Raw genomic sequence first — 13,200 nt, 5'->3', positions numbered from 1 at the left:
GCCTTGGTAAGGCCACACTTGGAATACTGCATCCAGTTTTGTTCGCCAAAATGTAAAAAAGATGTTGAGACTAGAAAGAGTGCAGAGAAGAGCAACAAATACTAGGGGACTACCAGCTAAAACATATAAAGAAAGGTTGCAGGAATTGGATATGCCTAGTTTAATGAAAAGAAGGACTAGGAGTGACATGATAGCAGTGTTTCAGTATCTCAGGGGCTGCCACAAAGAAGAGGGAGTCAAGCTATTCTCCAAAGCACCTGAGGGCAGGACAAGAAGCAATGGGTGGAAACTAATCAAGGAGAGAAACAACTTAGAACTAAGGAGAAATTTCCTGACCGTTAGAACAATTAATCAGTAGAACGACTTGCCTCCAGAACTTGTTTAACACTGGAAGTTTTTAAGAAGAGATTGGACAACCATTTGTCTGAAATGGTATAGGGTTTCCTGCCTGAGCAGGGGGTTGGACTAGAAGACCTCCAAGATCCCTTCCACCTCTGTTATTCTGTTTTGAGATGAGCAGAATGTGGCTCAGAGGAAAGACCTTTTCTTTCTTATCACTTGTGGAATATCTTACCATTAGAGGTTGGCTATCATTCCTGGTAATTTTTAAAGCTGTAAAAGCAATTTTATTGAGACATTCAAAGTTTAATAGGACGTCTCATATTCCCAAGTTGCTCTATTTGTTCTCACTTTGTTTGTAGCTGAAGTTTTTGACTTTTGTCTCTCTACTTGTGCTTTACTTTACCACTATTGTATCCCTTACTTTTATTCCGTTGTTTGTTATATATATTGCATTATATTTTACTATTAGTGTATACTAATATTAGTGTATTACCGGTTCTGTGGGTGTGGCTTGATGAGTGTGGTGTGTCTTGGGAGTGGCTTGATGGGTGTGGTGTCTTGGTGGGCGTGGCTTGATGGGCATGGCAGGGGAAGGATATTGCGAATCCCATTCCCTGCCCATCCCGCTAACCTGCTTTCTAGCTCCGTTCTCCTGTGCAGGGCAGCAAAAGAAGACCCAGCTAATCAGCTGGGACTCAGGAGGCAGAGAATAGATGGGGGCGGGGCCAGTCAGAGGTGGCATTTGACGGTTGTCCAAACTACTCAAAATTTCCGCTACCAGTTCTCCAGACCTGGTCAGAACTTCCTGAATACCACCTCTGGTGTATACACACAGACAAAATCAATGAGACAAAACCTAGATGCATACATGTGTGTGTTTGCATACAGGTTTTAGCTCACTGATTTTATGGGCTTCAGGCTGTAATAAGATTTGGTTTGATAGTTGATTTAATTTGGGTTGGGTTATTGGGTTATTGTTGCTCCTTCTTTTATATATTTTTGCTTAACCGTGGTTCACTCAATTCAGGATTTATGTACTCACATAATAAACTGAACTGAAAACTAATCACAAGAACTGGGCCTGCACAAAAGACTAGGCTAAAATATCATCAGCTTGTTCGTGTGTCAGTGTGTTGTGCCATCGTAGGAGAAATGTTGAACTTGTGTCTTTCAACTTTTCAGGCGAGGCATGGAAGGTGTTCCACAGAACCAAGCACTATGATAGCATGTTATCAGCATTCATTCAGGCAGGAATCAAAGTGCTCTTCAGTGCCTGCCAAGTGGAGACTGCTGACTTGCTAAAGGAACTAGCTTTGGTGGAACAGCGGAAGAATGCAGCCATCCGTGTGCCAACAGAAGTGGAGGGACCCCGACAGGATGTTTTCCGTTTCTATTTGAGCATTCCCTGTGTCAGCTATACCCTGGCTCTGGCCTTGTGCCACCATTTTGGTTCTTTAAAAGAGATGGCAAACAGGTACAGTTCCCTTTTGATTGTTCTGATCTTGACCCTCGTTGGATACAAGCAGATAGATTGGTTGGTGTGGCCTACATTTTGTTTTTCACTTTATACTGTAGAGCTGTCATATTAAAAGCCATTTCTGCCTCCTCCTCCTCCTCTTCCTCTTCTGAAACTTCTAATCTGACAAGTTATGATTCATCCAGTGATAACATATGAGGAACTGTTGTATTGGGGGTGGGAAGTATAAAGCGATTTTCTGAAAGTCTAGTTCGATATTTTCACATTTGTCATTAGAATCAGAATAGAGCTGGAAGGGACCTTGGAGGTCTTCTAGTCCACCCCCCTGCTCATGCAGGAAGTTGATCTCTCGTAGCTTAGAGAGACTGTATCTCATTCATTTGGATGCTATTTTGTACATTGTTTATGTGCCATCCAGAGTCAGGAAGGGTGACCACATACGTTAAATTTAAATATAAATTTAAATTAAATATAAATATAGTCATAAGAATTTATAGAACCAGAATATTTAAGCCAGCCACACAGGCAGGTATTACCATTATGACCTTGTGAACCTCGCTGAATATCCCGTCTGTTCTTGTCATTTTTATATTCTTCCTCTTTGTGTTTTTGCTGAAGAATCCTGGTTACAACTAGTGCCTTAATGAGAAACACTTTCCTTCTTCCTTTCCAGTACCCCAAGGGAGATGGCAGGCCGCACTCAGGTCAATCAGCAGAAAGCAGAGGAAGTGTACCGCTATATCCAATACACCTTTGACACTCAGATGTTGCCCATGATTGTTACATGATCCTCTATAAATCAAAGTGGGGCATCCCTTTTAAACAGAAGCACTTTATTACTACATTCCTTCAGTGTAAGACATGTAAATAAAATGTCAAACAAAATGAGTTTGTGTATTGCAAGCTGCCTTGTTCCTTTATAGAAGTAGGAAGTGTGTCTTTCCTTAATACGGGTTCCTAACTCCATTGGTGTAAGATGAAGAAAACATATTTCCACTTTCTCTTGCTTCTGAAAGCAGCTGTTTTTCCCAGTTAAAGGATAAAGGTTTGATATGAAAACCATCCACGTCGTCCTCCTTTTCCAGCTATAGATAATTGGAGAGCAAGATGTTAAGGAGGGATTGCCAGAATTTGTCAAATGCACAGAACCGTCTTCTATATTGGGATGTATATTAGGAGTTCTTCAAAGTGTTTTGCTTTGAAGTTCTACATTCATGTCAATGAAGCCTCAAAATGTTGAAGTATATTTAATATTTATTATTTATTTATTTGGTTTGTCAATTGCTTACAAGATAATAGGTATAAGTAAAAACATAGTTATGAATACATGGATACATATAAGAAAAATAAAAGAAACAATAGGACAGGGACGGTAGGCACATTGGTGTGTTTATGCATGCCCCCTACAGACCTCTTAGGAAAGGGGTGAGGTCAATAGTAGACAGTCTAAGGTTAAAGTTTTTGGGGTTTGGGGAAGAAACCAGAGTCAGGTAGAGTATTCCAGACATATGGTCTGGAAGGCTGTGTAAACAACCCAAAAACCTATGAAGCACTATTCCTAATTTTGGTTGGTTAATGTGATTATGAGTTTTGAGCAAAAGTGCCTTATCCATGTTGCAAAAGATCTCTTTCACTTTTCAATCTGCATAGCACGGGCATAAAAAGTTTTAATTTTTAACATGGAATAAAACAGTTTCATTCAGAATTTCTTTGGAAATATTTTGAGTGTTCCAGCAAAACAAACTTCAGACTGTTAAATGATCTTTACAAGAGTAGGAATCCCTTTGCTACAGAAATAGCTAGGATACTAAAACCTACAGAAATAGATAGCTACAGATAGATAGGGTACTAATCATGCTACCAATCATTTTAAGTCAACAAGTTTAATTTTTTAAAAAAATGCATTTCTAAAATTCCCATTGTGAATGATGGTAGCAATAAGGAAGTACACTCGGCCATGAAGCAGCAACAATAGACCAATGTGAGCCATGAACATCATAGCCAGAATATATTTATAGGATTGTTAATAGTCTAAACACAATAAAATAGTAGGACAGATTGTGGTGGTTGTGGGGGGCAGAGTTGTTATTATATTATTGTATTGTATTGTATTTCCCTACTGCAGACCTTCATCTCTTCCTGAGCTGGTATTGAAGTTCCAAGACTTTAGATCTTGAGCAACTGGAACGTACCTTCATTTGGCAAGACCAGGAAAAGGGAATGTAATCCTTCAGGGCTTAATGGATCTCTCAGCAGCTTTTGTACCATTGACAATGCAAATCCCTTTGGTTTCCTTGCAAAGATTGAGAGTGTGGATCACTTGCTTTGCAGTGTTTCTGCAGTACCCCTAGATTTGCTCATGTCACACTGCTAATAGCTGCATTTACAGTTGGGGCATTTGGGATATGGTTATCTCTTAACCCACTTCTCCAAGTTGACTTTACTCATCCAGTGAGAACTGGAAGGCAAACCTCTGTTAAGACTCCCTCAGTAATGCTCACCCTTCTGTAGAACAATTTTCCACAGAAGCCACCTTAAATATTCAGACAGCTCTTCCAAGGCTGAATCTGAAAATAATATTTGGAGAGATGATGGCTGTTTTGAGAAGATAAGAGAATTGTAAGGTGGTAAAAAGCAAACAGGGGGAAAATTTTAAGCTCCTTCTTAACCAGTCGGAATATTGCTTGACTTTTAAGTACAGAGGATTGAATAGATTATGGGAGGCAGGATGGAGTACGGATAGTCATGCAACAGTTACCTTGCCAATAATCCATTAGTCTCCTCAAGATCCATTTGGGTCTATAGTCTTCACTGATACTTGAGCAGTAGCATCCAAAAAGATTCTCCAATCCTGCACATGTATGCTTATCTCTAACGCTCACCCATCTCTTCCTCTCAGAATGGATCCTGTGCCTGCTGTTTCATTAGCTAATGCATTTGGTTTGGAAAGTGTTTGAAAGCAAATTAATCAGTCCAGGCTAAAATATCTGAAACCATGTCAAATGCAATATTATTATTATTATTATTATTATTATTATTATTATTATTATTATTATTATTATTATTATTATTATTATTATGGGGGGGTCATTTGTTCCAAGGCTGAACAAAAACACAATGGATGTTAGAAATCTTTCCAAGTTTGTTTCTGAACTCAGACTGAAGAACAAAGGTAGTTGATTGAAAGAGGTGAAGTTTGTTTCTGAGGGCACAATTGATTGAGTCTGAGGGAGCCATGGTGAACCCTCCCCCAGAAGCCCTTTACGGAAAGCCTTGTCTTTGTCTTTTGAAAGCACCCCTAAATGTGCCCACCTTCTAGGAATTCCAAGAAAGTGAACTTAGTTGGGTTTCCTCTGGAGTCAGGCACCCTGCTCTGTTGTGGTTTCTGCTTATTTAGCATCCAGATTGAAGCAGCAAGGATCTTTTGTTATTTAATTAAGAAACAGGATCCAATCTGGGTCTGTCACTGGGACCAGAGGTTTTGCTTTCGGACTCATGCTGTCCTCAAGGAACTTCTGTGTGCTTTGGGCTGTTCTGTGTATGGTATTTATATGGTGCCTGTTGTGTGTAGCTTTTCAGATGTAGACTGAGAAGTTGATGGCTGGCTATTAAGTTGTTGACTGTTGCTTCCTTGTGCTGCCAAGTCCTTGCCTCCTAAGTAAGCTGGGGGTAAATCAGCATTCCTGTTGATTGATGAGGGGCCAGTTTCCCAGGCTTCAATCATTTCCCTGACTGTTTTTGTGCCTGCTCATCCAACAATCTTAGTAGCTGCAAAATTGAATGTATGCCCTTGTCTCAGCCAGCCCTTGAGTACTGAAGATTTGTCTTTAAATGAATCCAAATTCCAGCTCCTCTTTAGAACAATGGTGTATTCAGTATAACAGCAAACAACAAATATTCTAATCAGGCAAGAATGGCTAAAAGTCAGGCAAGGTTAGCGTTGGGTTTGAGTTTGCTCTTTCCTTTTATTACCATTATCATGACACACATCCCACCACACCCAGGCCTATACACAGTTCTAGTTCTGGCCACGCCTAACCCATTATCCCTAAATGCTATTAACCCTATAACATGTCTACATCCCTAACATATTCCGACCCTCACTGATCCCCTCCTGGTGCCACCTTCACCATGTCTTAACTTAATGCTTAATTACCACCTATATGTACTCTAACCCCCTCTAACAATATGCACATCAATACATGACAAAAGCCATTTCCAACCCCACAGTTGCTTTAGAATCCATCCTGCAGTTGCTTTAGAAGCCATCCTGCAACCCCGCAGTTGTTTCAGAATCCATCCTTCAGCCCACAGTTGTTTCAGAATCCATCCTGCAGTTGCTTCAGAATCCATCCTGCAGCTCACAGCTCTGCTGAGTCATTCTAAAGCAACCTTCAACACCATCGGCTAGCACACAAGCAGCAATACAGATCCGGCGTCAGCAGAGCTAAGGTGATATTCTCCACTGCCAGCTGACTTGCTGCGAGGTGTGTTTGGAGCTGACAGGCTCCGTAACGAACTCGGAGCCCGACACCTAGCTTATTACAATCTGAGGCCACTCCCAGCTTATCAAGCACTTAGGAGGCAAGGGCTTGACAGCACAAGGAAACAACAGCAAACAACTTAATAGCCATCAACTCCCAATCTACATAGAAAAAGCTACATGCAACAGGCACCCTATAAATACCACACACAGAACAGTCCAAAGCCCACAGTGAAGTTCCCTGAGGATGGGCTCCGGCATGAGTCCGAAAGCACAGAAGACATTGGTCCCGGTGACCAACCCATATTGGATCCTGCAATGTTTTCCTGGCACATGCCTTCATTTGTTTAGTTGCAAGATCTCTGGCATCTGGAAAAGATGTTCATCTGAATAGGCTGGTACTTCTGCCATGTTACTCTGTATTTGAGTCCATTGCAGTATCTTTTCTCCTGTACAAGGAAACAACAGCCAACAACTTAAAAGGTAGTTTTTAACCATTTGTCCTTATAAATGGTGGGAAGACTAGGTGGTGGCAGGACGTAATTTCCTTCCCATAGATCCTTTCCCATTATAGACGACTCCAGGAGCAAATTGCAAACTCGGTATTTTGCGTATTTCTTTTCCCAAGGTCTCTTTCCAACATGCAAAATAGAGCTAGCCATCAAATGCCTTATTGAAATTCTCATTAAGATAGCATTAGGAGGAACAGAAAAGATAGAACAAAGAAATTAGGAAACCACAAGCAATTTTCTCAATAAGTAGAAATAAATTGGGCTGTGCATCTGGTTTGCTGTGTAGAGAAAGCTGCTTTTAACTTGTTTCTATCCCTTAGGTTCTTAAAAAACATTGAGAGATTTTACTGTAAAAACTGTCTAGAAGCAATCTGTAATTATTGGGTCAGTGAACTGTTACAGCCATTAATAGTAAATATTGCTAGGTCAGCCAGAACCTGCTCCAAAGATGATAAAGGACTTTCCTTTAAAGCTCTTAAAAGTATACATCTATAGGTTTGGGAATGTAAGCAACTATGTAGAGTTACTTAATACATTCTTTAAGATTTTGCACTTTAAATATTTGACAGACTCAGAAGAGAATAAACCTATTCTCAGCAAGAGTCCAAACGAGAGGAAGGTCCATTAGAGATGTCTTACCTGATTATCTGGGAAGAGTTTAATCCTGTTAAACCTGATGAGATAGACAGGATCCTCAATGCTGTCAGTGTAACTACAGGAAATCCTCAACTTATGATCAAAATTAAGCCCAAAATGAGGATGAAGGTTCATTCTTCAAGCTTGTGGGTTGGTTTCCCAAGCGTTTCGTTACCAGGCTAGGTAACATCTTCAGCAGAGTTTAGGGGATGTCAGTGTTCTTCTGTTTACAAGGGCTTCAGGTGTGGGTCTGTCTTGTGATGGGTCAGCTGTGAGTCATCAGTAAGTCTTGTGATGGATCTTGTGATAAGATTATACATAACTGACCCAACACAACATTTGACAAACCCACACCTGAAGCCCTTATAAACCGAGCACTGACATCTCCTCAACTCGTTGAAGATGTTACCTAGCCTGGTAATTAACTGTTTGGAAACATTTGTCTTACTTTATCACTGAAAGTTTTTCTTTACCATGAAATAAAGTTATTTATGCACTTCAAATAACTCCTATGAGAGCCAATCACAGGTGTTAAATGTGCACCGATTTCCAGCAGTAATATTCATTCATAAATATAGTACAGTAAAATTGTTTTCAGTAGGCCTACCTACTATGAGAAAAAGTTTGAAAGAATTCATTATTATTTTCCTTCCTCCCTGTCCACTGCCTACAATGTGGTTTAAATGTACTATATACTAGTTTTTTTGAAGTGTTTTTTTTAAAATGTAATATGTATGCAGATGCTGGGGAGAGAGTTATCAGTGTGTTATAAAATATGTAATAAATATTATTGACTTAGAAGAGTCAGAAGAATTTCAGAAAACCTTATTGCCTTAAATAGAAAGTTCAGAAGAGTTATACTATCAGTTTATACATTGATAGAGTAGCTGTGTTTACATAATGCATTACTCCAGATTTATTGAACTCATTGATTTTGGTTCACACAACATACCAGACATAAATTAACCATAGAGTGGGCTAATACATGTTTCAGTTATGTATCCAGTTACACTCTAATTGCCAAATTAAAAAGGCCAAAAACATTTAAAAGGTACTATGCAAATAAGTTTAATACAAAAATACATAAGCACTGCTGAACAGAAAATATAGATTCTTGCTATTACAAACAATACTCTTGACATTTATCGCACAAGTAACTTTTAAATAGATTATTTTACTTCCACTAAAAAGGTAATTACCACAGCTATCTCTTTACATATCTGCATCACTACTTCTAAAACAGAAAGTTAAGTTTGTGTGGTAGATTTTTCTCTATTCTGAACAATTGAGAGTACAGAATTATGGAACAACATAATTCATCTCAAAACAGCCTGGAATCAAAACTCAACTGTTTGCAGTTCATTAAAAACATCTATATCTATGGATATAGCCTTGATCAGGTGGCTATGTGGTAAAATACATATCTTCCTCTTCATCAGACTGCATTTCTTGTTCCACTTCAAAGAGATTCCTCACTCCAGCAGAAGTTGCTGCATCTATGGCAAGGTAAGAAAAAAACCCAGGGATGGTAGTATCCAAAATGGTCCCATATAATATCATCCTCAGATACAATCTTATAGCCAACATGAAAAGCTTAACAGATTTTGGAGATAAATTTTATACTGCATGAAAACCCACTGCAAACCAAGTTAAAAAGAAACCATATGCATAGATATTCATAATCTCAGGAGTCAGGACTGATTAATTTACCTTTTAACAGTTATACAGAAATGACTTTAATGTCCACAAAAGCAGATTACCTCTGTAATTGGTGTGGGGCAATCAAGCATTCATAATTATGGATCTCAATTTCTGAATATCTGCATTTAAAATTGAGATTTCCCACCCTGGGAAATATACTTGGGGAAAATAAAATTGGGTGCCTAAATCTGGAACTAATTCTTAACTCTGCAGTCACTAAACCCCATGAGCTACTTTGTCTGCTGGCTTCATGTTAAGGTTTGCAAATGAATGGTGCAGAAGAAAATACTTTCAAAATTACAAATCCTGAAACATGCCATGTTCATTACTACATGCTGCACTATCACTCATATATGCAACAGATGGCTTCCTTTGTAGACTACTATTTCTAGCCCTTCGTTTGACACAGGTAGTCCTCAGCTTACAAAAGTTTCATGATTGTTCAAAGTTACGATGGCACCGAAAAAAGTGACTTATAACCAGTGCCATGTTCCCATGATCACATGATTAAAATTCTGACACTTGGAAACCGATTTGTTTATGACCATGTGATCACCTTTTCATAAACAAAGTCAATGGGGAAGCCTAGACTCACTTAACAACTGTGTTACTAACTTAACAACTATAGTGATTTATTTAAGAACTGTGGCAAGAAAGATCGTAAAGTAGGACAAAATTCACTTAGCAACAGAAACTTTGAGCTCAATGGAGGTCATAAGGCGAGGACTACCTTTACTACCCTCATATTCATATCGTGCACAGAAATTTCTTTGAAACCTCACAGGAAGAATCGCACTAGCACTTAGACTTATATACTGCTTCACGGTGCTTTTACAGCCCTCTAAGCAGTTTACAGAATCAACATATTGCCCCCAGTAATCTGGGTCCTCATTTTACTGACCTCAGAAGAATGGAAGGCTGAGTCAACCTTGAGCCTGGTGAGATTCGATCTGCCAAATTGTAGGCAGCCAGCAAGAAGTAGCCTGCAGTACTGCATTCTAACCACTGCACCACCATGGCTCTACTGTATATAAGACCAAGAACTTCCTTTTCTTCATTTGGCAATGATAATGAGAAAGTTCTTGTGAGTATCCAACCCATAGGTCTCTAGCCTTTTTGGATTGTCAGAGCCATTTTGAATGTTGACAACAAATAGGATGCTTGCCTATTAATATATCTGTATTAATGAAATACTGTTTATTTTGCAATCTGCAGTTTTCCAACTTTGTTACATTATTTAAAATTCTTTTTCTTCTTTCTTTTAAGAACTCGGCACCGTGATAGCCATACAGATAGAACTCAGCTAATGACCAGAATTGGGACCTGTATGTCCATTGCTAAGCAAGGAGTGAACCACAATCAATTTCAACCTTTTTTGTCATGGTTGTTAAGTGAATCACAGCAGACGTTACATGAATCCTGTGGTGGTTGAATGAACCTGGCTTTTCCCCATTGATTTTGCTTGCCAGAAGCTGCCCGAGAAGGTCACATGACCCATGATGCTGCAATTGTGATATCGGTTGGCAAGCACTCAGATTTTGAATATGTGACCCTGGGGATGCTGTGATAGTTGTAAGTGCAAGGACCAGTTGTAAATCACTTTTCTCCATGCTATTATAATGTTGAAGTCACTAAACAAATAACTCTAAATCAAGGACCAACTGCATTGATGGTCCCCATACTGGGGACTCCAAAGTCTAATCCTAAATCCTGCCAACATTGTATAAAGCAGTGGTCGCCAACCGGTGGGCCGTGAGAAAATGTTGGTGGGCCACAGAGAAATGTCACCCCCAGAGCACTCCCCAAAGCAATTAATCCAGGCTGTGCAGAAACACAAGGCTGTGCCGCCCACATGGCCCGCGATAACCCTCCCTGCCCACTCATTCCTTACTCGGCAAACTTGCCTGCTAAATTGCTATTTTTTCTTTTTCCGACCATCAGCTGTTCTGCTGTGCTTGGAGATTTAGATCAGCTAGAAAGCAGGAAATTGTTGGATTTCTTGCTTTCTAGCTAGTCTTTAGATCTTCGGCTCTGCTTTTAAGCACAGCCGAATTTCCCTTAGGACTGAAGGTTCTCTTGTTCAGTGCAGACTCATGGCAAGCAAATTTTATGTGACAGACTGAGCTAGCTGATGGTAGATAGATCACTGAATGATTCTGTGAGCAACTCAGTCTGCCTGCCTGCTTTGTCTGATTTTGGGTAAAAGATGCTGTTTTTTTAATCAAAAAAATCAATATTTACATACATGGTGCATTGTAAGTTAATTTTGTGAGCTTGCTTGCTAACAAATTTGATGAATTTGCTTGCAAGCAAATTTTATGTGACAGACTGAGCTAGCCGATGGCAGATAGATCTCTGAATGAATCTGTGATTCTGTGAGCAACTCAATCTGCCTGCCTGCTTTGCCTGATTGAGTAAAAGCTGCTCTTTTTTATTAAAAAATTCAATATTTATATAAATATTTGTAATATTTACATGCAAGCCATGCCCAGCAAGTCACATGACCGCCAAGCCACACCCACAAATTAGGTCACTCCCACAGGACGGGTTAGTGATCCCTGGGATTTCAAATTATGAGTTTGGTGGTCCTTGAGATCCAAAAGGTTGGCGACCCCTGGTATAAAGCAAACGAAACAGGCCTACCTTCAAAATTAAAGACATTTGTTCTTCGAGATATGGGAGTAGTGAACACTGTCGTAGCCTGATGGAAACAAAAGATACATAGAACTTGTAGAAAAGCTTCATGACAAACAAACAAGCCAGCAAAGAACACTAGACTGCAGTTGTGATAAAGCCACAGAATGCACATTTTATGCTCCAGCTTTCCTGGATTGCTATGCTCCTAGCTACTATATGCGGGAAGGCAGAAGTGGGATTCTCCCGGTTTAACAACTGGTGATCGTGCACTTTGGGCGCGGCCAATTTCCGCGTGCCTGCACCTGACACGAACGCACACTACTCCAGTAACTCAGCTGAGAAGTGGCAATCCACTGTGCCGTGCTAATCAGCTGAGAAGATAAAGGCAGATAAAGTGCAGGGCCGGGTGGGCAGGCCCACATGAAAGTCGCAGCGAACCAGTTCCCTGCCAGTGATTTTCAGAGGAAGGGGTTCGGCCGAAACAGTATAATTACACCCCTGCAGACAGAAGAAAGAGATGCTAAAGTTTCTAGATTAGGTTAGTCAGTAGGTAACCAGCTGAGAATTATTTTTTCAAGGCTGTGATTAGAAAATAACAGCTTGTTACTGGAAAATGGCTTTACGAATTTTCAATTCAACACACCTCAGAACCACAAAGGTCCTGCGTGGGAGGTTAATTAAGAAACTTAATTGGCTCTTGGTCCTGACTGCCTCATGGCTCTTAATTTTTTTTCGGGTTCCCTTTCCCATTTTTAGCTGTTAATAAAGCTGTTTGCTTCTGAAGTGGATTTGACAACTATTTTTATTTATTCAGAAAAAAATATGCATTGTTACTGAGAAAATAACTGGGTCCCATGAATAGCTTTAGCTCCCCTCAAAGAGATAAGGAAAATGCATGGAATTATTTTTTTAAAAGATGCAGGAATCTAATTGTCTTCATATGTGATAAATGAAGGAAAGGCATTACCGGTTTCTTCTTTATATCCAGCCATGTGCCTTTGATATTATTTTGCATACGGAAGACATGTTTTTCACAGATTTTCCTAAAATAAAATTAAAAAATTTAATGGCAAATCGGTGTATGTGAATGTGTCTCACTTACTTACTTACTCCCAAGAAGCAAGGTCTAATTTGCTTATTGTCAGGCTGTAGTAGCACTAGCTGCTTATTCTTACCACCCTCCTAAGAATCTGTTCCCAATTATCCTTCTTTTTGGTATTTGTCTTCCTGCATGTGCCCACCCATCACAAAACAGCATATTCCACAATGCTCAAATGTCCACATAATCCAACCTCCCTGTTGCTTGACTCAGTCCTATCTTTATTGTTGGAACAGTGTATTTACTATTTATGTGTGAATTTTACACACTTGTCAGCAATGATCTCAGTGAACCTAGGATGAGTTCTGCTCAT

The 13,200-nt window shown here is 39.7% G+C and overlaps 2 protein-coding genes across 5 annotated transcripts in view; one reads left to right on the top strand and one right to left on the bottom strand.

Moving 5' to 3' along the window:
- FANCM (FA complementation group M) overlaps positions 1-2,707 on the top strand; it is a 39,117-nt gene extending 36,410 nt beyond the window's left edge. Inside the window, exons 22-23 of the mRNA XM_026698794.2 lie at positions 1,525-1,816; positions 2,493-2,707. Of these exons, the coding sequence (XP_026554579.1) occupies positions 1,525-1,816; positions 2,493-2,607 (407 nt within the window). The 3' untranslated portion in view covers positions 2,608-2,707. The remainder of the gene's footprint in view (positions 1-1,524; positions 1,817-2,492) is intronic.
- A 5,634-nt stretch (positions 2,708-8,341) lies between these two features.
- MIS18BP1 (MIS18 binding protein 1) overlaps positions 8,342-13,200 on the bottom strand; it is a 29,480-nt gene continuing 24,621 nt past the window's right edge. For 3 of the 4 annotated variants that reach the window (XM_087922506.1, XM_087922509.1, XM_026698395.2), the window contains exons 15-17: positions 12,756-12,831; positions 11,795-11,852; positions 8,342-8,946 (exon numbers count right to left, since the gene is read on the bottom strand). In XM_087922506.1, the coding sequence (XP_087778632.1) occupies positions 8,855-8,946; positions 11,795-11,852; positions 12,756-12,831 (226 nt within the window). In that variant the 3' untranslated portion in view covers positions 8,342-8,854. The remainder of the gene's footprint in view (positions 8,947-11,794; positions 11,853-12,755; positions 12,832-13,200) is intronic. The other variant, XM_087922507.1, reaches the window with a different exon arrangement.

This window comes from Pseudonaja textilis, chromosome 1, assembly GCF_049901715.1.
Source record: "Pseudonaja textilis isolate UNSWEBS1 chromosome 1, rPseTex1.2, whole genome shotgun sequence".
NCBI classification, from domain to species: Eukaryota; Metazoa; Chordata; class Lepidosauria; order Squamata; family Elapidae; genus Pseudonaja; species Pseudonaja textilis.
The sequence above is the reverse complement of the archived record's forward strand: the minus strand, read 5'-3'. Positions and strand labels throughout refer to the sequence as shown.